Source organism: Pterocles gutturalis, unplaced genomic scaffold, assembly GCF_000699245.1.
Source record: "Pterocles gutturalis isolate BGI_N339 unplaced genomic scaffold, ASM69924v1 scaffold10368, whole genome shotgun sequence".
Classification (NCBI taxonomy): domain Eukaryota; kingdom Metazoa; phylum Chordata; class Aves; order Pterocliformes; family Pteroclidae; genus Pterocles; species Pterocles gutturalis.
Genome location: NW_010120495.1, coordinates 52,469 through 78,301, shown reverse-complemented (window position 1 = coordinate 78,301; position 25,833 = coordinate 52,469). Strand labels below are relative to the sequence as shown.

The window sequence follows — 25,833 nt, the reverse complement described above, 5'->3', positions numbered from 1 at the left end:
CAGCCCCAAATCCTTCTCCTCAGAGCTGCCCTCAAGCCATTCTCCTCCCAGTGCTCATTATCCTGTCAAGGCTCATGGACTTATGTATGTTCAGTTTGCTTAAGTATTCCCTGACCTGATCCTCTTCCACCAAGGGTGTGTCTTCCTTGCTCCAGACTCTCCCTCTGCTCTCTGGGACCTGGGACTCCTGAAGGCCAATCTTGCCAGTAAAGACTGAAGCAAAGGCTCTCAGGACCTCATTCTTTTCCATGGGCCCCGCACCATTCAGCAGCAGACCCACATTTTCTCTACACTTTTGATGCTTAAAGAAGTCCTTCTGGCTTTCTTTGACATCCCTTGCCACATTCAGCTCCAGGTGGGCTTTGGCTTTCCTCACTGCATCTTTGCATGCTCAGATCATGTTTCTGTATTGTTCCCAGGTCACCTGTCCCTGCTTCTGCCTTCTGTGTATACCTGGTTTATGTCTGAGCTCTGCCAGGAGCTCCTTGTTCATCCACGCAAGCCTCCTGACATCTTTGTTTGACATCCTGTTCATTAGGATGGATGTTCCAAAGCTTGGAGGAGGTGATCCTTAACATCAACCAGCTTTCTTGGGCCCCTCTTCCCCCTAGCACCTTATCCCATGGAGTGCTTTCAAGCAGGCCCCTGAAGAGGTCAAAGTCTTCTCTCCTGCAGACCAGGGTTATGAGCTTGCCTTTTGCTATCCTCGCTCCCCTCAGGATCCTGAACTCCACCACCACATGGTCACTGCAGCCAAGGCTGCCTTTGACCTCCACATCCCCAATGAGCCCTTCCTTCTTCGTAAGCATGAGATCTAGCACAGCACGTCTCCTTGTTGGCTGTTCTGTCGTTTGGGTCAGGGAGTTACAATACAACTCAGGAACTTCCTGGGTTGCTTATGTCCCACTGTGTTGTCCCTCCAGAATCTATCCTCTCAGTGGTTAAAGTCCCCATGAGGATCAGGGCCTGCAAACACAAGGCTGCTTCTAGCTGTCTGTAGGAGACCTCATCCCCTTGTTCTTCCTGGTCAGGCAGCCTACAGAAGACACTCACTACAATGTCACTCATGCTGCTCTACTCCAGCAAAATGTAGAGGTGAGGAGTGAGTGAAAAATTATCAATCTGTAATCAGATGACGGACAGCACCACTAAGACTTGCCTCATCTTTTAACAACCATGAGGTCATGATTGGATAGGAAGAAACCTACGAAAATTTAAATGTTTTTAAAGTGCAAGAAAAAGCAGAGAGAGATAAATTGTTGGTTTTTTTTTAATTTGTCCTTGTCCAACCACCTACATTTAATTTAAATGTATATGATGACAGAGAGACTTATAGGAATTAAAAAACTAATTTCATTTTTTTCATCATTTGTTAAAATAATTGGGCTTTTATATAACTTAGCTCATATTCTTCTCTTCAGTGGGAGATATTTTTAGCAGATGTGTCTTTTGTGTGTCCGACCTATTAGGAGAGATGGATGGATATTTTTAATATGGGACAGACAATGCTTTTCTTTACTTTCTTTCTCCTTGGAGTGTTTTCTAGTTTCTACCCTAAAAATAGCCCACAAGAAAATTATTCCACATTTTACTTTTATACAAAATAATAGCATACTTAGTTGAGAGATACAAATTCACCCACCCAAAGGTGATATTTTCCCACTCTCATGCTCGGTGAAGTTCAACAATGAATGAAGTCCCTTAACCCAAAACATAATCTGGTATGGCACCCTCACCATGGAGCACTTGCCATGCAGTCTTCTAAATGGCCTGGTTGGCTAACCAGGGAAGAAAAGTTTTTAGCAAAAGTCTTCATACTTTTACTCTTGACTATCTACCAATCCATAGGCACCTACTGCTTCCTCATGGAAAGCACGGGGTCACTCAGTAATACGGGTTCATGATCTAAAGTGAATGAGCTTACTGTATTTAGAACAGAAAAACCGCAGACATTAACTGACTGATCCTATAGGGAACCCACAGGGACTCTAGGGTGCAGTATGGCTGAGCAGTGCTCGGGTGGAGCTCTGGTTTTCTTTCTTCTTCCCCCTACTCCTGGAAATGCCATCCCACCACCTTCTTCGAGCTGCTACCCTGAACAAATCCCACCTTCTCCTCTGGCCTTAGGTCTATGCACTTTTGGTGCCAAGGACACTTGCTAGCATTTTTTTTCTCTGATTTTTCTCTGATACTACCTTCTATACCCATGTTCACCGAAGCCAGACAACAAATTCTTACATACTAGACATTCTTGAAAACATGACCACTTCATTTAGATGAAGGCTGCGTAGTCACTTCAAGACAGGAACACGTAAACCCTGCCTGTGTTTGAAAACGGGTTGTTAGGAGCCACATCCACCTCGGGAGCTATGTAAATACGCTAGTTTGGCATTGGAGCTCAGCAAAAAGTGTATCCTCTCAGCAGATCTTGCTAGCTAGGGCTCAGCACCGTGACAGCGTGGCCAACCAGCCTCCTTTAAAAGCTGGTTCACATCGGAGCCCAGAGTGCAGCTCGACTCAGTGCCTAAACAGAAGTTGAACTTTCTGGAAAAAAACCCTAAGCTTAACTCGGATTACTGGGTCTGATTGAAAATCTGGCCATAACTCCTGAAATTCCATACTGAACCATTTCCAAAGAGTTTATTAAAAGCAAAACCCAACTGGTTTGGAAGGAACTAGTTCTTCCTTCGGTGGAATTTCTACCACACTGCAATGTGGCTTTTCTCACAGTGCAACGCACAATGCTGCTGATGTTACAGGATAGCCATAGTCCAGTGGGATGTGCCAAAAGAAAGGGAAAATGTTGGTTGTAAATGTTGACTGCCATAGCTGAATTGATTCATGCAGCTTTAGAAATACGTATAATTTTGCAGTATTTTGTGTAGGTGATGATTCTGGGGAAAGAATAGCAAGAATAAAATCAGATGTAGCAGAAAAAGCTGAGCGACCTTCAGATGGGAACAAAACACCAGACACTAGCGGTACTACAGCAAGAACTTCCCAGGTGTTGTAGCTGGAAGCATTCGTAAAACTGCAAAAGCAAAATAGATTAAATGAACGAAATAAGTATCGCACCAGGACATGATAGTGAATATGCATCTTATGAATCACAAAACACACTTTGTCAGAATGTACCTCGTTCTATTCACTCTGTTCACACAGAATGCAAAGCGAGAAAAAAAAATAAGTTATTCTACATGGGAAAGATAAGCTATTGTGATCTGTTGGGGTTCTGAAAGCACATTTGTCTGGGCTTTCTTAACTGACCATGTAGTATAGTATCTATTCTTTCATACTGAAAAATATTTTAATGAAACTTTAGATGTTGTAAGTTACCATAAAGCCAACAAGCTATGTTCTGCCTTACACACACTTGTGAAGCATTGCAGTACCTGCAGAAAGGTTAATAGAGACTGTTAGCAAGTAATGAAAGTAAGGGAGCTCTGTCTTTCCTGAGTGCTTCTGAGTAAGATCTACACCTTGATCTGAAACGAAACTGTCATTGCATATGCCCATCCAGGTACTTTTTCCTCTCTATCATCTCTAACCTAATATTGAACCCTCTCCCGTTTCATGAGGCCATCTTAGAAGTACTTTCAAGAGGGGATAGATAATATGTTTTTCTTTGGGACATCACGAACTCTTCCTTTACTCCAATATGCAAGATGGATCTATTAAACATGCACAGTATCACTAGACAGAAAATAGGAAAAGCTGTTCTTGTGGCACCTAGTCATATGTGGCTGTAATATTACCCATTCAGCTTTGAATGAGAGACAGAATGATTCAGAAATGTGAAATTAGATTCTTCTCCTTGAGGCAGGAATTTATAAGTTGAAAGTCTGAGTAATGCAGATGGACTGAAGTTGAGACACATCACAGATGAATTGAGTCAGAGTCACAAAACTGACTGAATTCTCTCATGCAGGACTGCTGGAGAAAACCTTCCCTTCAGGAAACCTGTAATATTGCCTCTGACAGAGCCAGTGCTTGGCTGAAGGTTTATTGTCTATGTCTTCTTCTAATGTCTTTCCATCTAGAGCTAAATTCCAAAGAGAATTGCCTAAAATATCTATTTATAAATGACAGGCTGTAGCTCTTGCTCACTCTACATCTCTAGTTACTATTTCTATATACTAGTGCACAAAGCAGGATACGACAACCGTTATCCACATTTCTGAATGCACTCCCCTTGGGAAAAAACCAACCAATCACCTCCTGCTTCAAATGACTGCATTTTTAGACTAGGCAAAAATTGTATTTGTGCATCTTTTGCCAGAAAGGGATGATGAGTACATGTATATAAAAGCGTAGGCCTCTTCCTGTTCTTTATTCCCGTTGACCATCAGCTGCAATCATTTTTCCCCATTAGATCTCAATGAATTGCAGTAAATAGCATTGCCTTAAATATGAGCATCGGGATTTGTGAGCAAAACTACAGATTTTCTTAAGTTTCACATAATTTGTTCCAGTGTCTGTACTCCAAGTATTACTTGCTTAGTATGTTGGTTCTTAGCTTTTTCCACTTCTTTATTTTTAGCAGAGGTTTAATTCTCATCTTTATTTAGTGACAACACTCACTCTCCTCCATCCCTCCAGCAAGACTGCGCTGCATTGAGTCATCTTCCAGTGTCAACAGCTGTCGTCCCTCCCAGCACACCTCCAGCCTTGGGGTAACAGACACATGGCCCTCGCAAGGGTTAGCTCATGGGCTGGAAGATGATGTGCCTAATAAAACGGGTTGGGTCCCACTGAGGTTTTGTTCTGTTAATGAATAAATTAACGGGATGAACCCCATCCATTTACCAGCACAGGCAGCAAACTTGCGCTCTACATGTGGGACAAAGGAAGCATCAGTGAGGAACCAGCCTCTCAGAAAACATTATTTTGGTCAAGAACAATGATAGTCTTCATGAAAATGAGCAAATTACTTGGATTTCTGGGATGACTACAGGTAGATGGAGTTTGAATGAGGACACCTACTATGCAAGAGGTCTTACATCTTTCTCTGTCCAAGGAAGACTGGCCAGTCCCATTTCTCCCATCCCTTTCCCTCCCCAGGGAGGAGCAAGCCTTCTTCCATCCTTGAAGAGGAGCCTTTCTTTTCATCCTGCTCCAGGAGAAAAGGCAGCCCCCACACTACACCAGCTGGTGACTGGATTATGCATTTTCCCCTTTGCTCCTTCACATTTCATCTTTGTTTTAGATCCTTATTCTGAACCTCTCAGGTCCATAGATGTGTGCCGGTCCGGTAACCCTGCTGAGGGGCTGGGTAGAGATCTGTTGGACCCGGGCACTGGGAGTCACAGCTTGCAAATTCTGCCCCCTCTCCATGACTTCATCCACCTGAGAAGAAGGCGTTAGGAACTTTCTCCTGCTTCTGCTGGAGAACGAGGTTGTGTTCTGAAGGAATTAATAAAGACATCAACAGAGTTTCTAGAACCGAAAACTTTAGGATAAACATCCAGATGGATACTGGACCCTTCAGGCTTTTTAGGGACAAATCCTAAATACACTGAAATCAGAAAAGATTCAGTAATTATAAAAAAAATCCCTTGGGCTTTGAATAAAAAAAAAACACCTTCCTTTTTCTGTAAGTCTGTGTGTATACACGTTACATATTTATATAATTTTTAAGATTGCTTTTCTATTTCAAACCTTGGTTATGACTTTATATCTTTGCTTATTTACCTATAAATAAGACTAAAGTTAAAATTAAAAGCCATTGTAGTTAAAAGACTAAATTTTTTCACTGTATTCCAGTGCACAAAAAAAAAAAAATACTTGTTTTGGTTTTTTTAATTATGTAGAAGAAACAAATTGGGGATAAAAACACATCTTGAACCATCTCACCTGGTATTGACAACTGTGGCTATGTATAAGAAGAAAATGAGAAAATCTATCCAAATGCAGCTGAACTTACAGGAGGCATGATTTCACTTTGCCTTTCAGAATCACTCTCTGAGGGGCTGCTTGTCACACTTAGCTCAGTTATGTCATTCACGACACAAAAGAACAAAAACAACGAGATGAAAGCATATGAAACAGCACGGGAAAATATCTCAATGAAAACACAACTGAGCATTTCTTTTCAGAGGCCAGTAGTGTATCAGCACTAAAATTGCTGTCTGTTCTTTTCAACTGAAAACCACCTAAGAAATGTTCAGATGTGGAAAAGCCTTAATGAGAATTTTCTTTCTTTCCCATCTCTTTTTCTAGAACGTGAAAGTGATGGCTGTGCATGTTTTAATTAGCTGGTCAAGGCAAAATTTTGAGATCTGATGAATATCAGAGGAAGAAAAGGCTTTATTAGAAGCTATGTTTTCTAGAGGGCTACAAGTTGGTCTGATCTTTTTGACTTTCAAGACCAGAAATACAACTACCTTCATCTCGGTGTGTTCATTGGGGCATCTAAAGTAAAATGACACAAAAGGTACTTATTCTTATATGCATTCTTTTTAAAGCTTACATGAAAATAATAAGTGTTTTCACAGTACATCATCCTCCCAGAATTTTTGCCCATTAGTAACTTTGGTCTGAGTTACAGGCAAAAATACCAACATATTCTTTCACTCCATAAATGTAGCGGACAACCTCAAGGTCTATGTGGCTCCTTTAACGTGCTCTCAACAGTGGCATTTATCTTCGAATCTTGTTAAACGAATTATTGCCCTTAAGATCTATATAGATTGATCAAGTTATGACCAATATACTTTTTTTTTAAAATCAAAAAGGGCCTTCATGGGAACAAAGATCAGCTGCTTATGTTGTTGGTTGAAACTCTTCCTGTCTGGCAAACCCAGTCGCTGTCCCTTTATCTGCTTTTATCAGCATCTCTGTGCAGCCAGCGCTAGGGCATCCAAAACCACACCAGAAATAAAAATTCAAGGAGGCACTCTTTCAAGTAAGGCTCTTCGCATGCTGTCCTTCGCTCCAGGATGGATCACCATAATATTTAGCTTTCACAAAACAGTAACACTGCCCAGGTGTTTGTGTGGTTTTCCTGTCCATCCTATCAGGAATGCAAAGAACTCGGTCTCTGAGCAAATGTTTGCGAGACACAGGAGGAGTGTCTTCATTAATGTCCTCTCTGCAATGCTCAGTCCTAACTTCAAACAAGCAGCAGCCCTTTCCCACCTGCTTCTTCATAGCCACAGCTTTTGCCAAAATGAGAGAAAATGCATATACAACTAAAATTGAGCTTTTAAACAATTCCCTTCTTTAAAAATGCCAGACTGTGTAAACTGCGTCATCGTGCATGAGATAGTCAGGAACTCAGACTTGTTTGTGTTTGCCTTGATCTGTATTTCTCCAGGATTTTCTTGGCTCAGCTGTGCATCAGCTTTCCCAGAAGTGTCATCAGTACCCGCACTCCCACCCCCCAGGTTTCCCGGAGAATTCCTGGAAATGAGTTCTTCTTCCCTGTTGGCCTCCACCAGAAAACACTCATTTATATGTTGTCCAGACATTTCAAGTATTTTCTCCATATTTTGCACGAGCCAGTCCTTTTTACTTCCAAAAGCACTGTCAGAAGAAGGATGCCTTTGTCAAACATTATGACACAGGTGAAAGAAGTGTGAACGAGGTTTGGGGATTATGGGGATTCTTTTATGATGTACAAATGCTTATCAGCACTTCTCTCGAGTTCAGAGATGGTCGTGACCCAAACTTTGTAATTCTGGGCCTGTAGGAAGTACACATCCCAGAACTGGGATCCATCCTGCAGATCCGTCAGCAGAATTTTGTCATTAAAATGTACTGACTACCGATAAGGTCAGGTTTTACTGAATATTTAAATAATTCAGGCCACCAGCTAATTAAATCGCAGCATCTCTATTAAGATTGATATTAACAAAGAACACAAAGAATACAAGCCATGGCTGGAAGGCACTGGGTGTATTTTGCGAAGAAATAATAGAAAAATAATTTTAAATATATGCTTTAAATAAGGTAAAGCTTTCTGTTTGAGGACAGAAGGGAATCCTTTTCATGAAGACATGGGCACCTGGTTAAGCTTGTCCTAGGGACATGCCTAATGCCAGAAAAAGACAGATGGGAGATCAATGCAAGATGTTGGTATTTGTAAACACAACTCAGAGAAACATTTTAATCACCTCTCTGAATTACTACCAGCATCTTTTTTTCTGCCAGACACATGCATTTATTTATTGCACATCAAACTGCAGGACATGTTTTCGATACTTAACTCTCTGCAGGGAGAAGAAAACATAAAAAGTCAATGGCTTTGATTCTCCTTCAAATGGTCCTCGGTTCAGCCCATAATTTTTCTCTTACAGCCCAAAAGGCATATGGCTGTAATCAGGATCACTCTTTGAAATGCTATTTGTTTGCACTTCATTTCACTGACAAGCAGGCAGGCAGTCTATGGAGGTGTTGGATAATTTCCATTTGTGGACACTAACATTTGTCATACAGGTTCCAGTGCAGAGTAAAACTCGGTGATGAGGAAGCCAGCCTGCACGTTTAACTTCACTGCTGTGGCAGATGTCTTGCACGACCTTCCGAAATGGCATGACAGCTTTCTCAGTGAAGGCAAGAGGCTTGGCTGGAGGTCCGGCAGTGAACGCCACTTCTCAGACAGACCTTGTTTAAGATCCCCTGGGCAGGAAGGATCACCACCAGCCCACTCTCCTCCTCAGTTAGCAAGTGATTCCTCTGGTCAGTTATCTTCCTGTTCTTGTAAGTTTTGCTGTTCTTTTCCACATCCCTCCTGCCACCCTTTCTCGGTAAAGCTACACTACAGCCATCACCACGACCAAAGCTTGAGTGGATGGATCTGGCTTCGTGCCCAGAGAGCAGCCAGCTCACGGACAGATCCAGCTGGACGCAGCTCAGCCAACACCAGACACCAACTCCCTCAGGTGAGCGATGTGCTGATGCTGAACTCAGTGCTGCCGCGGCTACAATACTCACAGCACACGAGGAGCTAAGAGCTTGTGTAGCTTTGGGTACCCACTGCAGTTCAAGTGTCTTTCTCTCTGCAACAGCCATCCATCAGAAACCCCAAAAGCGACCGCGACTGAAGCTCAGAGCATCTCTCTCATTTTCTTCACCAAACGCCTCGCAGACTGAATCTGTTCCCAGTCTCCTTCACCCCTCAGACAGAGGAAGCCCCTCCCGCCATCACCCACCCATGTCTAAATACCACAGCCCAAACACCTCTCTTAGGACTCTTCTCATTCTAGTTGATCTGTGGTGCCTGACATTTCCACATGATTGAGTAAAGAACCCCAATAGAATACACACACATCAGTCTCACTGTGCCTTTCAAAAAATGGATAGACACATACATTTTCAGTAGTTTTATTGAAAAATGCCTCTTTCATTTCAGAAATAAATAATATAAGGCAGTGAAATTCACAATTTGCAGTTAAAATATAAAAGCAGCAATTCTATATCCATAGTCTTGCAAACAATTTCCAACTGCTTTCGATAACTAGGAAACATAGTATTCTGAAAAAAAAATTCCATACTAAATATACAACATGAACATGCAATTCCATGTCTGCAGGGTTGACTGCAATTCGGCATAAATGTTTCTCTGTCTACAAAGAAGGAGATTTCAGGCATTATTAAACTGTATCCAGTTGATACTATGGTTTCAGCTACTTAATGTTTGTGGTGTTTAAAGGAGATGCATAAGAGCAGTATGTGCTCTGCAAAGTGTAACTAAGAATAGAAGAAAATGACAATGATATTGGAAGGAGAGGGAAATTTTTGTTTCTTTCTTTTTTAACTAGATAACGCAGACCTGTGATCTGACTGAACTGAAGTCGAGCTAAAGCAGACAGTCATCAGAAAATTCGCAGCAGCTCTGTGGTTATTTTTGTTTTGGTTTTTTGGTTTTCTTTTTTTTATTTATTTGTTTTTACATTATTTTAATGAAAAGGCAGCACTGGGATAACTGAATGCACATCTTAGCCTGTACTCAGCCACTAAAAGCAAAAGTATTTTACAAGCATTTCCAGAGCAATGTGAAGTCTCTAGGTACACACCTTGCTATCCCCACAAAAGCAAGACACACACCAGGGGTGCGTCTGATCTGAAAAGACCAGAAAGCGATATTGCAAAAGAAGTTATGCACTCTCCCTGTGAGTATCTGCAAATGCAAGTATAGCAAAAAGAAAACCCACCAGACAAAGGAACCAGAACAAGACACAGATCTTTCACGGTTTTGTTTTTGCTTTTGTTGACAGCGACCTTTTCCAGCGCATGTGCTCAGGATATTCTGGTGAGTGCATTTCAACTCCATAGTCCTCATAATCGTCCTCCCTCCTTTCTGACTCCATAGGTACTATGAAGGGTTCACCCTCAGGCTGATAGGGTCCACTTTCAGGCACGTATGGTTCTGGTTGAAAATAGTTGTCCGATTGAACACAATAGTTATCACATGGCTTTGAATCCACAAACACAATGAAAGTCAGTCTACACAATGTTAGCCCAATCTTATTTCCATAGAATCAAGAGACTAATTGCTAGTTCACTGGGGGGATTTTTCAGTTTTGTTCATGAATACTTTTGACAGTAAAATAGTAAGTTTAAAATTAAATTTGAAAGGCTTTGTATTTATAATACACAAAAACATTGCAGAAAGAGTCTTAAATTATGCAAGGGACCAATTATTTTAAAAGATAATAAAAACAAAGCAAATCAAATAAAAATAATATTTTACAGCTACTTCGGTAAATCCAAGCACTGGACTTTATTTCAGACTATGTAATTAGTAGAAGACAGGGAGCAGGTAAAACAAAGAGGTGGGTTTGGCATATTCTGATTTTCTCTGAGAATGGGAAGGGCAGTGTACACACAACTATCACCAGCGGCAATATACAGCACACGTCATTTTCTTGTGCTGTTCCTCGTAACAAACCGAGTTACAGCTGGTGCTTCAGGAACACCAAAAACTACAGCAAAACAGAAGAAAAATAATTATAAAACTTTGGTATTTATGACTGCAGTTACAGAATCCAACAAGGTTACATATAAGAAAGGCACATGCCCCCATTCAGACACGTTGGGAACAAGCAACAGACAGGTAGGGTTCATAAGTTGTCAAAGATGTTATTCTGGCACGTAGCAAGCAGCAGCAGGCTTTTAGACTTGTTAACAGATTTTAGTGGATACGGTCCCGTACAAATCATTTACAAGCCACAATTAGTTTACTATTTACACAAGTCATTTCTCGCTTACCAGGTTAAATCTGTCTCTTCTAACGACATTACCTTTGCTGGTTAGTAGTTTTATAAGCCTCCTTCACCACTGAGGCTTTGGATGGTCTGGGTCTTTTTTTAAAAAAGAAAGACTATTTTATTATTGAAATGCAACAGGCTTAAGGAATTGACATCACTGTCCTTTATCTCATTCACGAGTCGTGTTAGTAAAAAGAATCTCCCCATTCTATGAGGCCAACATGGTTCAAAAACCATATCCGTGATGAAATATCCATACGGACTCATTTTCTAATAAGCACGTGCGCAAACATCTCAGAAACAGGATTTTCATGTATTCAAACTGTAAGCAGCACTGGCGACTTAGAAAATGTTAGCCGAAACCTGAAACAGGTCAAAGATGATGTTAGTCTTTTTTAAAAAGTCCATCTGATGTGCAAAAACATACTTTCATCCAACTAAGTACATTACAGTTAAGTCATAGGCATATATTTATATATGTATACATAGCTGCTTACTGGAAAGGAGAGCATTGCTGAATCACAGGCACAATTTTTCATTTCTTTTTAGTTTAAATAAGAATTTTGAGTGCGATCTGCACAGCCACCTGTCTCTTTGACCAGCAGCGCTGAGCCCACAGGTGTGTACATATACATATATATATATCTTTTCTCTTTTTTTCTTTTCATGGGTACATGCACAATACACTAACAGCAAACCATATCCAATAGTAGTATCACATACACTAATTTTGAGACGTTGCAATGCATACATATTAATTTGTTAACAATACTGTGGTCCTGCAGGATCCCTATGTTAAAATACATTAGAATCTTCCCAGTCAGAAACTGGTGGCCGCTGTCACCCTTTATTTTGATTCCTACTGTTTTGAGCTATATCACAGAGTAGACGGCTGATGCGACCCAGGGCTAATCAGAAACTCCGTGGGTTTTAACTCGGTAGAAATTGTAGGACAGTGGTGGTTTTCAGTTATCTGCACTGTATCACCGAATGGATATCCTTCGTGGAAAAAATTTGTTTCAGGTATCAATTTTGTAATAAATAATCCTGACATTGCTCAAAAAGAGACACACGGAAATTGCCAACCACAGCATTCTCTTTATTTTTCAAGAGAAACATGGAGAATTCAACCTTGTTCTGAAGACGATTGGAAGGGGTGGGGATGGAGGGGAAAAAACAAGAAGAAGAAAATGGTCACTTAAATCCTATAAGCAACATTATCAATTACTAACCATCTATGTTTAAAAAAAAAAAAAAGACTAAAACATTTTGCTACTACTTCCTATTTCAAGCTCATCACACATAACATGAAGTATATTGGCATCAAAGTCCAAATGCCTGCTCATAGACCTGCACCTGACAATGGGGCAGCTCTGCTCACTGCAGCCATGTCCTCCTGAGCCAGGGTGTCCAGGCTAGCAGGACTGCCTCATGGAAAGCAGCTCAATATGAACAGGACATCTGCCAAGGCTACTGGGGGCAAGTGAAGCTGTTCATAACCTACCTGGGAATCCTTGGCCGTTGTAAGGGATGCTAGCACACTGGGATGAATCACAATACCCTGGTGGCCCCGGTGGACCTCGAATACCCGCATTTCCAGGACGACCTGGTGGCCCTGGTGGTCCTCGTGATCCTGTGGAGCCTGGTGGGCCAGTTCTAGATTCTCCTTGGGGACCTAATTTTAGAATTGAAATGCTGGTGGTTTGTTTTCTAGATTTCCTGCTGTCTAGACTACACAGACCAGGCCAAGCCCCTGGTGAGAAAACACGTTGTTGCTATATGGGGGTTAACAGAAAGAAAAACAAAGGAAAACTAGAAATGTGACTCATCATTTGTTGCTTCCCTGTGTGTGGCTTATTTAAGGATGTACTCACAGAAACTGATTTAGTAAGCTTTGAGCCAAGTAAGAAACTTCAATGAATTCTCTGGCTTATTTCTCCTCTGTGTCAGATACAAGGATCTCAAGGGAAACTACTAGATTAGACAAGCACACTGGATTTCAATTAAAATATAGGAGTACATTAATTCTTCTAGCCTTCAGTCCCAGGATAGATGAGGTAATGTTTTTTTTGGAACCAGTTTTATTATGGTTAGCAGAAAAGTAGAGCTTCAAGTAACTGGGGCTACAAATTGCTGTGAGCATCTTACGGGTCCTGCAATGGAAAACCGTATTTAGCCCAGTCAACTGCAGGCAGAAAAAAATGATGCAGCTGATTTCTGACAAGGCATCAGGGAACAAAACTGCATGCTACAAAGAGCAAAACCAATGGTCACATCATCTGGTAACCTTGCATGTGGGAGCATTTTTGTAGTCCAGGACAATTTGTAGTTCTGTAATCACAAGTGAAAAATGGAACTGGATACTGCGGAAGTGTTTGGACAAATTTTCATGAAATACATTTTCACACAAAAGCAAGCATGCCAGATGAGTAAATTACAAGATAAAGATAAATACCTATTACCACCTCAAAAAATCTTTCTAAACGGCCCTTTTTTGCAGGGGTTTCCAGCAATCTCTAGTATATGTCAAAAACATGAAGTGGACAGAGTAAAGCATGTTCATTCACCATATATAGCCTGGTTCTCTATGAAGAAATGTTGTATTTTTCTCCTACTTTTCTGTAATCCGATAAAACGAGAAATATTTACCAGGTGGTCCCGGCAAACCTCGTGGTCCTTGAGATCCAGTCCCTCTTTCGCCTTTCTCTCCAGGCATTCCTACAGAGGAAAAAAAAAAAAACCAAAGGAAGGAAACCACATCAACAAATATTTCTTCATGCTCTCTCATTTATATTAATATTTAGTTCCTATTATTAAAGCAACAAGGCTGGTCAAACCTTATTTTGTACAGATGTTCAAGTGTGCATTTGGGAAAATAATTTGGATATAAATATACTAAGCTAAAAATGAAGCAGGATGCAGAGGTAATTTAGTGTGAATAAACTTTCTCTAACATAGAAAAGTCTCTGAGATACTTAAAACACCACAGAACTTTATTATTTTAAACTACAAAGGAAGGTCTTTTCAAGCTTGCACACTTCTGCTGTAAAGGATGCTTTACACTTTCTTAGAAACAGTTATGATGAAATCAGTTAAGAAAGAGCAGAATTCAATAACTCATTCTTCTTTGATTATTTTCCTGTGTTTTTTTAATATTATACTAAAATATATGCTAGAAAACACAGTACTGAGTCTATGCTCCTGTAGAGCAGCTGGAATAAGCAAAGGCCACAACATACTCCAATACTACTCCATGTCATTGCAGGGATCCAAGGTAGCTACAAAATAAGTTTATCCATCAAACTCAGCTCAGAGTCACTTCTCTCTCTCAGAGTACTGCAAAGAGCCAAGGATGGAGACCTAATTCTTTCAACTCCTAGTTTTTATTCTTGGTAATGATTAGTTTTCTCTTAATCAGCGTTTTGCAAGGAGTTCTGTTACTCAAACAGCCTTTCAAGATGTAGCCGTGCAGTGCCAGAAGAGTTCTGAGAATATTCACTTTCCCAGGATATCCTGTGGAAGCCTGAGGCAGCAGCCAAAACGTTACACCAACTTGTGTTTCGTGAAATATGAGCAAGGGAGAGACAGAGGAAAGCACTGATGTAATTAACCTTGTCCTCCAGAACGCCAGTGTCCCTCAGGCAATCCAACCGACCCAACAGGCTACCGCTAGGTGTGAGCTTCCTACTCTGACATGGTAAAGGGATCATGCTGCTCCTCTGGCAGCCTCTGCCCTACGTCCACTGGAAAACACACAGCTGCCTTGGAATTTACTCACCTCTTTCACCAGGTGGTCCTTGGACACCAGGAGGCCCTGGGAATCCTGGTCTTCCCCCAGGTCCAGGCTCTCCTCTTGTCCCAGCAGCTCCTGGGGGACCAGGTGGCCCTGGTGGCCCTGGCAGGTTACGGTTTGAATAATAATCATTTGGGATTTGATTCAGCATTTGATTGAATCGGCTCATTTGACCTTCAAAATGAAAGAAAAAATGGTTCAACAAACCATGTGAAATGAGTAAAAGTCTTTTATCAGAGTTGGAAGGAATAACAAATTATCTCTCTTCACTAAATCCTATCTTTGCTCCCATTCAATACATTAGCAGGAAACTTGTTCAGCTGAATTAGGAAGACTGAAACGAATGTCTGATAAGAAGGCAGGACACAAACGGAGGAGGGAGGGAAGAAAGGTAAGGGGGATTCTGAAAGCCAATAACATTAACAAAAAAGAAATTTAAGCAATAAAAGTCACAAAATAAGCATTTGTTTACAATATTCTTGCTCCGAGAACTCTAATTAGAGCTTCTACTCTGAAGAACAGAAGGTGGAGTATCCCATTTCCACGTACTTTCAGCGCTCTGAATCCACCACAAACACAAAATAAATTATTCACCCGTAGATCTGGCGGCACACAGCCTCTGAAGTTGCTTTCTTAGAAGGCACAGGCTTGTACCTACATGTTTTCTGCATACAGGCAAATTTCATTTCCGAAGAAAGGTGCCTGAGGAGCAGGACCGTGCAGCTATGGAGAAAGGAGCCCTCAATGGGGGGCCACATCTAACCCTGGATAGTGTAATGTGCGAGTCCCAGCATAACCCTGGAGAGGTGAGCTGATACAACAAAAATAAGGCAGGGATGTTAAAAAAAAAAAAAAATAGACGGTAAAAGATCTAAGATAAGACGTCTTTATTCATAAGCCTCATACATTTCTGAATGTACTTCCCCTCCTCTGCAATGGCCAACTAACAGACACATTTTAAGTACCAGCAAGCACAGACATTTCAAAGGACGTACTGGCCCCCTCCCTGTGCGCAAGCATCTTTAATGATCCAAAAGATCTATCTGCTTGCCTCAGCCAGCACTTGCCCTTATCTCTATTTCTATGAAATAATATTAAGAACGATTTATGGCATATTTGTCTGTGTCCTCCTCGGTAGGTCTGCAGACAGCAAAAGCACTGCCTCGGGGACAGGGAGACAGCTCTGCAGCGAACACTGTCATGGGCTGCAGAGCTGTACTGTGCTGCACTAGAGGACTGAAATTCTATCTGGAGTCCTTACCAAAAAAAATATAATTTTTATTTGCACAGCACAGCTGATTCTGTGCACAGTATTTACCCACCACTGATCTGTCTTTTCCTGCTAGCAAAGTACCTGCAGTGAGCATCCTTTTTCTCACCGCTTCTCTCCTCCTGAAGATAAGACATGTTTAATGACAAGGCGTATACTGATTCAATTACAAAGATAAAATAGCTTTGGACCAGACCGACAAAAGCAAAGTCACCTTCCTTTTACAGAGTATTAGACTGGCATGTGTATTTCCAAAGGTCACAGATTAGCTCATGATCAAGCTAGCCATTTGGATCCGGAAAAAATTTAGTGCTACATTTTTTTCCACCAAATCCTTGCCATTGGACAGCTATCAGATTACTCAAGCTCCTGTTATGCTCTGCGGCCAATATCCCTCACCTTAAATTTAAACCATTGTTTTTTCTTTTAACAAGCAAAGTAGTAAATTACTAGTAGCAGAAACAAAGCAAGCAACACTGTTTACCATTTATCAGTTGTTCACAAACTTGTCTGGCAACTGCTCGCATCATGTTCTGGGAAGCAATGTCACCCTAAGTAATCAAAACCAAACCAAGTGTTTTATTAGCAAGTGTCTGTGCTTTTAAAGACATAGTGTTTAACTTAAAAATCCAAGAAAAACTAACTTTAAAGCAGACTTACTCTGTCACCTTTTTCTCCCTTCATTCCAGGTGCACCCTAAAATAAATAAAGTAAAAATAAAACAACCAAAGGATTACGTTATTCCACCTCACCTATAGGTTTGAGACATGCAATTTTAGAAAATATTTGACTCCTCCAAGAAGACAGATCTGGTCCTCTTTGAACTTTACATTTCACAGATGCTAAAGCAGGTGCCAGAAAATAACGGACAAGCAATGATCTTTCGTGTATGATCAAACACATTGAGAGATGCAGAAGAAAAAGATCTGAAGGAAAAACTCAAACGAGGGCCAACGAAACCAACGTGTTCTGACACTGGGACTGCACTGGCAATTTTAAAGTTGAATTTCTAGCAGCACATCTCTGTAAATGGTGAAAGGTCTTGTAAGAGTTATGTATATATATATATGTATATATGAGTGATACATATAGTTATATGAGTCTTAAGCCAACTCATCATTAAGGAGGGTGAACTAGAAAGAATAACTCATATCTAGGAAGGGTTGATGTCTCCTTGAACCCTCAAGAAACAGACCCTGTGTTAAGCAAAAAAGCACTATGCAGAGAGGACACATAAGATGGAGAGAAATGCCATTAAGTGCTTATTCTAATTAAAAAGACAACTTCCCTGCTAATTCTCAACCATTTCTAGTCTTAAAACAGTCTCACAGAAGTCCTAGCTTGACCTACTTTATAATTATTGACATGTGTCAGGAGCTAGCTTTTGTCTGACAGCAATTTCCATTTGCATTTGAACACCCTACTGGTTGTTGCAGGTTTTTTTTGGTTTTCAAGAATACTATGTAAGAAGTCAACCAGAAGGACTGATTCTAGTTTTTATATATGTATGCACCTATGGCTGGAAAAATATCAGGTACACTGTAAAAATATTCTTAAATGCTGACTTGGAGAGATGCACACACAATCTACTCTGCAAACAAAACTTTGTGTGTGCACCTCTCACACAACACTTTGAGATTTTAGCCTCGTGTTTGCATTCCACTGCCAGCAAAGAAAAACATCAAGAGAGAGCGAGCCATGCTTTCCAAAGAAACTGTAATTACAATGCTTGATGGATGGATGATGATGGATTTTAAAGATATTTCAAAACAGACAGCAGTGATCTCATAAGGATGTTTATAACTTGCTTTGGTCTATTTGACGTGATTTTGGCCACTGTAAAAAGTGCAGATGCCCATTTAAAATAAGTAGAAAATTAGATTCACAGTCGTTTGTTTTATCCACTAGGTCATCTTTTTAAAAAAACTAAAAACCTGCAAAGTGTTTTAAGACTATTATTTTAATTTTGACATCAAAATACAAAATTTAAAAAAAAAAAAAAAAAAGAAAAGAAAACTGCATTTATTGCAAGACCTGGTTAGGTATCCATAACGAACAGCCCTTCCAATGCTCTTGAACACTCGCTGTGACAAATGCCATGTGTCAAATTTCAGGGTGGTACAAACAAAACTTTGCCCCAAACTCTGGCTCCTGAAGTGGCCAGTGTGAGTTTTCCAGGTGACCTCAGTGGACACAGAGTTGGGCCACAGCTGAGTCCTTCTAAAAATCAATTGGAAATTCACCTGCCAGCACGTGTCCAAGGACTGCAGGAGCTTTGTTAGGCAAGCAAAAAGGGGCGAGTATGAGTTCAAACCAATTTTCACGTGTAGCCTAAACTACTATTTGAACATGAGGCATATTTCAAAGGTGAAAGGCCAGTCTGGTCATCTGCTGCTCTGCATGGCTCTCCACACAGTCACACACACCCGAAGCATTACTGCTCTTTACATCGCAGTGTTTCTTTGAGGAGCCTGTTTATCACCATCACCAACGCACAGGCTCAGTGTGGGCTGCAGCTGTTTCTCATAGCCTTCCTGCAGCGCCCGCAATCAATTTCAACAACACGAGACAACAAGCCATTCCGCTGAGGTCACAGTGGATACAGTTCCAAGGTGGTGGCACTGTTTCGTAGACTTCCCCAAGGTTTCGGGCAAACAAGTTCCCCTGGGGTATGTCAGAGTGTGAGCTCAGCATGCCTATCTGAGCTCCTCTGCAGCAGTGGTGCATGCAGCTACCCCAGGACATGCCACAGCAACCGCGAGGCAGCTCATCTATCAGTGAGTCAAGCAGTCGGCAAATGGTACATTTGCACCATGCATAGCAGATGGCTCATGCCAAATTAACGGTATGGACTCCAATGAAAGATTTAGAGTGGCAACACCAGAAATGTGCCACTGGAATAAATTATGCCACCAACGAGACAATTACGAGTATGTACACAATATACCCATCAAACTTGTTAATATTCTTTCCCTTTCTCCTTCATCTCTCTCTACGCTGTGAGTCCACAGGGAACAGGTCTGTCTTTTAGTTTTAGCTGAGCACAGCCACATGCTGAAACAGACCATGGACTTGTAAATGCCACAACATAAATAAACCATAACAATGAAAACCATCAGAAAAATATTAAATTTCTACTTTCATTCTCTAATAATTACCATTGTGGTAAATGCTAATGCTTATTCATTAAGCGCAAGTTTTAGAAATCAGATTTCCGGTCTACTATAGCAGAAACAGTCTAATCATTACTTAGGTGCCATGTTCCAATGGATTCACCTGCTAGAACATTCACACACCAGAACTAAACACAGAAAATTAAAAAAAAAAGAAGCAAACATAAAATGTTCAAATCATATATACTATTTCTGGAAATATTTTTGCTGACCAGTCAAGAAAAGTTCCTCAGGCTGTCTTCAGCCACAAGCCATGTTGGTAAGACAGGAAGGTGCCCTGGTAACAAAAGCACAATATTGCCCCAAAGTATTGCCAACAAAGGTCCCCCAGCTAGAAAAATGCCATAGGCCATTCCTGAATTGTAAGCGATACACAGTCAATTCCACAATTAATTGAAACCAAGTGAGCTTCATTCTTCAATTTGTGACCTTGCAAGGATGCATTGATTCAGGCTTATGAGTGGAAATCTCTAGCCTATTCCAACTAATTTTAAAATTTGAAGATTAGGGGCTGACTGGTTATGTTAACAACAAAGTTCATTTTCCACCTGAATATTTTAGAAACATAATTTCCAAAAAATAATCACAACTGCAATTGCTGAGTTGCTATTCGCATCTTCCTCCCACTTGGTTATATTCTTCTTAAATTTCAGTTTATTTTCTTTTAATAGATGAAACCATGCAATTTAGCCAAATGCTTGCCAGCATTTTGAGAAGCAGCAGCTGCTGCTGAAATTCTGTTTTGTTGATATCCTGCAATGGAGGAGTTACTTGGGGTCAGTGTGAGGAAAAGCTAGTTTATGCTGGACGTGGGATTTTTCTGAGCTGTGGGATGAAGGCTGGGGCTGCAGCAAAGTTCTACAGCTGAAGAAGGACAAATCAAAGGAAATTTTGCTATTTTTACTTTAAAAGATAATGCACTCAATTGTTTTCCCCAAAACAACATTTACTGCCCACAAGAACCATCAGTTTGCTTCTCCCAAAGCAGAGCCGTTTTGAGAACTCATCCAGGATGTCTGCACAGATGGACACAAGCTCAGCAAACACATGTCAGCAGAGAGTGGAAAATACCCAACACCTGCACTTAACTCACAACAACCACCTCCCTTACGTGCTTGGAATTACCTTCTAAAGGTTTTCACAGGCTGTTTAGTCCTGGAGGCATCAATCTACTAGCACCTTCTAATAAAACGTAAATGCCTTAAATGCCTTGCACTATTTCCTGGGGACCTTCCAGACCACCAAAGCCAGAGCCTGTTGTCACAGTCTGGTCTAGAAACAAGACAGCTCCACCTGAAGATGACTGAGTCTGCCTACCCATCCGTTACCATTTTCAGCCTCACACCTATCAAACAACAGCATTGGAAATTTTCTTCTCTGATAGAGCAAGTTCTTCTATTTCCCACTACATTTATCCACAGAAAACGTATATCCATTTCTTCTTGAGCCAATATCCTCTTTTAGCTTCATGAGTCTTTCTTACCCTTGCTGGTTGCTACCCTGCGATATACGTATGGACTGTCACCAAACCCTCACTCCATGCTTGAGCAGACAGGGGACAGATATACCAGTTTCCTCCAGGATAGCCAGTGCTCAATTCTCAATAGACTTACTGACTCATTTGTGTTCTTACTGTTTCTTTCTTGGTTTTGTTACTACGCTGAAAAAAAATTCATGTTTCTCTTTAAAGTACTTCCAAGTAGATTATAAAGTCAAATTTCCTACGTCCATGAAAATTGAGCTAACGCTTCAACTACCAACTTTTTCTCGTATAAGTACACATTGAGGTAGAGAAATGTTCACAGCCACATTCACGGTGTGGTCTGCCCCAGCTTAGCACGTTGGTGGTATTTAACACGTCAGGAAAGAGCTCCAATTGACCGTACTCACTGGAAATGTCTTTGCAACACTACGGCTCCTCATAATTTCCATGTAACTGCATCCTTTCCCGGGATGTAATGTTTCTAGCCTTGTAGGGGTCTATACTTGTGCTGCACAGTATCAACAATACAGACTGTTCAGGTAGAAGAAAAAACGGCAGGCTGTAGTTGAAAATTATTTACTCCTTGTATTTCCCAGAGGCAATGTGAAGCCTTACTATCTTTCTCCAGGACAGGATGTTAGGCACTCAGGCAGGCCTGATTCAGGACACTGCAAGTGGCATTTGGCCATAAGGTTGCACCTTTGGCAATTCTAATAGTGGACACAAAGGAAAGCATTGAAATTCTGTCCGCCAGGAGTCTGATAAAACATCTGTGCAAGGTGCATCTGCTGGGTTCTGTTCTAGAAACATAAGAAATGGTAACTATGATACGCAGTGTCCCACTACAAGAAAGGGCAATAATTGGAAAAAAAATATTTCTAACTGAAAGGAACTCTCAAGATGAGAGTGTAGGAGAACTTACACACGGTGCTTGGACAGGAGCTGACTGCCTTGCTTCACAAAAGCACTGAACCTTGTAGCCACATTTCCTTCTATGCACATTATTTACCTGCAGAAGATCTCTGCTAACTGGGTCAGCTGCCCAGTGTTCCAGCTGAAGGAAAACTCAGATTCACCTGGTAGTTTGATGCTCACTTGTGAACAAGCCGCAGCACCTTGTGCCCCAGCTAGGTCTATCAAGCATCTGACGTGGCAGGAGAATCACATTAGCAATGTATGTCTAAAGGCAGGAAAGAGTCAGTGCTTTCCTAAGACACTCAATGTCCTCTACTGCAAGGAGAAATGGGATTTATAGGCTAGCAAACACAGTGTGAATTTAGTGTGTGTATGTGAAAATGACCAGGTGCTCCTGGGAACTTCAATTTCATCCCCATCAAGCTGCCCAGCCTATCATATATTCTTCCAAATTACCTAGCTGTCATACACACAATGACACTGGAGCAGGATGGAGAATTCTGGCTTATTGACGGACTCTAAGGTACAAGCAATGAAAGACTTTTTCAGTTGCTGTCTCCACTCCTGACTCAAGCATAATTTCTCAGAGATCTTATAAATGAATCAATTCAAATTTCTCCTGAAACTGGTGGTAGAAGGCAGCACCTCCTGCTCTTTCTCTCTATTCAGGATGTACTTTAACTTTAAAGGTTTGAATAGAGCCCACAGAAACAACCCCCAAACAATTTCAAAATCACATTGTAAAAAACGCAAAACATTTGCAAACCAGAACTGATTATGTAACATTATCAAAAATTGTCCCCCCTCAGCAGTGTTCCACTTTTACTACACAGACACATGCACAAATATAAAGACTTTCCAGTCATTTTGCTGACCCAGTTCTTCATGCTGATGCAGTGTAGGAATATACGTCTTGGCACATAATAGCCTATGATCTTTTCCGTGGAAACCAGAGACCACAATTTCCAGCCCCAACTATTAAACTCAGCAAAATGACATGCTGTAAAAATAAAATTGTTTGAAAAAAAAAAAGGCTTGTGGTCTTAGGTCAGCTCCACTGTATTAACCACTGTCATAAGTGCAAGACAAGTATTTAAAGCAAGAAGTCTCGTATTCATCAACAGACTGTAATTTTAAACTTGATACTATAAGTGCATCATTATCTTACTGGTGTCCCACGATCTCCTGGCTTCCCTGGTTTGCCACTTGGGCCAGCAACTCCTGGAACTCCTGGGGCACCCTAGAGCAGAAGACATGTAAAGTAAATTGTGGAAATCCACAACAGCCTAGGTGCTAATAAGAAATGTTATTGTTTTGAGTGCAAAGAAACACCGAAAATGGCTCCTATCTGTTATTTTTTTCTGTTGGTTACACATCAGGCTTTTAAAACATTCCTCCAGAAAAAATAGCTTGCTTCTTCATGGAAATGTGTCCTTTTACATAATACCCCAGTTTAGCAGGCACTTCTGAGTCCAAAGATGCAGAGAGTGTCTATGTGGTTTTGGTATCGCTCTTAATAACATTCCTAAAGGAGCACCAGACAGTTTGGCCTTCTAACGTCACCTAGCAGGTCTGTGATCCATGTAAAAGTCCACAAGAAGTCCATAAAGGTCATTCTGGTGATACTACACAAATTCCGAACAGACAGGAGATGAGTGCTGCTATGTGATAAAAGCTCATCTGCACACCCACAAAGGACAACCAGAAAGACAACCATGGGGGAGCGGGAGCATCCCAAATAACAGCATGCCCTTGTGACTCCTGTCTGTATAAACATACCTGTTGTCAATGTGTCCTCTGTGTACGTGTGCTACTGGGAATACATCTTCTATCTCACTACTGGCTGGACCTGGTAACACGGAGCTGCAGCACCTTGCCTATCTCGGGCTGTCCGATCCAGCATGATGTGTTCTAACAACCAGCACCTCTTCTAACATGGTCCCAACAGAACACAGTAAAGTAGCTTTTGAAGCAAAAACTCATCCTCAGATATTCTTGTCAACAAAAAACTTGTATTAACAGCATTTGTTTTCACTAGACCACAAGTAATAAGCTGGTTGGTTTCAGCAGACCTAGCTATGCATTTAAAGATCATGCCTAAAGAACCAGGTAAACTTGTTCTTCTCTAATTTCCACTGAAATCAGTTTCAAAACCACTCTTACGAATGTTTCTGAAGACATGCTTTACACAGCGCTCTGCTCACCTTTTACCAAGAGCTTCCCAGACGCATTTAGGACACTAAACAAAGGATCCATTTGATATTTGACAGAAACTGTAAATGGCAATGTGGCTCTCTCTTGACTCAGGTCTCTTATTTCAGAGTATATCAAAGACAAAATTATATTTACCGCTGGTCCTGGTGGGCCTCTGGGACCTGTGGGACCATCTTTTCCTGTGAAACCCTATTCAAAAACAAAACGTGATTAGAGACTAACCTATGATTGTAGCTTGAATAAAATAGCCTTTAAGCTCATGTAATTGCAATACTCCTGATTACTACTAGCCTGTATTTTAAAATTCATCCACAATGTAAGTTATAAAAACAGCTATCCCAACTAATCCTGGAGAAGGCTATGGAGCCGTTACTTGGTCTTTGAAGACTGGGGAAACCTTACCCTTTCTCCTGGAGGTCCTGTTGGGCCAGGTGGACCGGGTAAACCTGGGGTTCCCTAGAGGGAAAAGGAATAATAAAATGTACCCATGACAGAACAAACATCACTGCTATGCTAGTCTTTCCAGTATACAGGCACACATTTAAATATTTAACTGTCTTCAATGTTGCTTTTTGGCATTTACAAAAATAAAACGAACCTTTAGGAGAAACCATTTCTTTCATATATATGATACAAGACTCTTCACCTTCACTCTGCTTCTTACTTCCATTCCCTTAGCAGCCCATAATTCAACTTCAAAAACAATTTTCAGCACTGCTCCCATAAAACAGACAAATCTGGTTTATTGCCTTTACAAGCGTGACTTACAGATGTCAGCTAATCCTTTCACACCTGGTGCTAAAGTCTAGCTGCAGTCATCCATCAGAGTGTATCTAAAGAAACAACAATTGGACTCTTCCTTTATTACTCTTTTCACCCTATTGTCCTATTTTTTTAACATTCTGCTGCTTCATTGTGCACATTCTAAATTCTCAGTTTCTGTTCCTTGTAGTTTCTAGGTAGAGAATAAACCCTAAAATTGAACAGGCAGGCTACATTAGAGGACACTCAGGAACAATTTCACCCAGCACTCGGTAGGATCAGTATCACTGCTGCAGGAACTGGATATTGAGAGGCCTTGCATCACGTTGTAATGTTCTTCCCCCTTCTCTGGGGGATCTCACTGTACACTTCAATGTAGCATTGCTTTCTCCAGGACATTACTACTCCCTAAATGTCTATAACTCACCACAGGTGCAGATCAATGACCTTAGTTTATCCAAATCTGGCTGATTATCCAAAAAACCCCTTATTTTTTCTCCTCAAAAACTAATCCTAGTTTACAATATAGAAACCTGCAAGTAAGTGAAACTTCATATCACTTTCTCCTTTCGGAAAGCATACAATTAATGTCTCAAGACCATTTGACTTCCAAAAGTAGAAACCAATTAGACAACATTGCTGAAGAGGGGTTCAGTAAAGGTTTTGCATTTATTTCAGGAAGACATCTAATTGCAGGGGGTCAGAAGTTGAGGGACCTTCCTGGGGAGTTATCAGTGTACTTTTGCTAATCCAGGGGTCTGTCCCTGTGCATTCACAGCTGTCCAGAGGGACACTGGGCTTGACCCAGTACAGCTGTTCTTTCACTCTTGCTGTTTTGAATGGTTTACTATTTCTTACGTTTCAAATTCCTAAGTGTAAGATAATTATGTTTCCAAAACTATTGATTAGGAAGGTATGAGAAGAGCTCATGACTCCTAGTGATGTCAAAGACAGCTGTCCAGCAGCCAGCCTGCATCAGGAATAGTGTAAAAAAACATTATCGTGTCTAAGCG

The 25,833-nt window shown here is 40.9% G+C and overlaps 1 protein-coding gene across 1 annotated transcript in view; it reads right to left on the bottom strand.

Moving 5' to 3' along the window:
* Positions 1-10,664: 10,664 nt before the first annotated feature.
* The window catches only part of COL12A1 (collagen, type XII, alpha 1), a 59,876-nt gene continuing 44,707 nt past the window's right edge, over positions 10,665-25,833 (bottom strand). The window contains exons 43-51 of the mRNA XM_010076926.1: positions 24,461-24,514; positions 24,194-24,247; positions 23,013-23,084; positions 16,934-16,969; positions 16,758-16,824; positions 14,989-15,177; positions 13,860-13,928; positions 12,715-12,885; positions 10,665-11,573 (exon numbers count right to left, since the gene is read on the bottom strand). Of these exons, the coding sequence (XP_010075228.1) occupies positions 11,563-11,573; positions 12,715-12,885; positions 13,860-13,928; positions 14,989-15,177; positions 16,758-16,824; positions 16,934-16,969; positions 23,013-23,084; positions 24,194-24,247; positions 24,461-24,514 (723 nt within the window). The 3' untranslated portion in view covers positions 10,665-11,562. The remainder of the gene's footprint in view (positions 11,574-12,714; positions 12,886-13,859; positions 13,929-14,988; positions 15,178-16,757; positions 16,825-16,933; positions 16,970-23,012; positions 23,085-24,193; positions 24,248-24,460; positions 24,515-25,833) is intronic.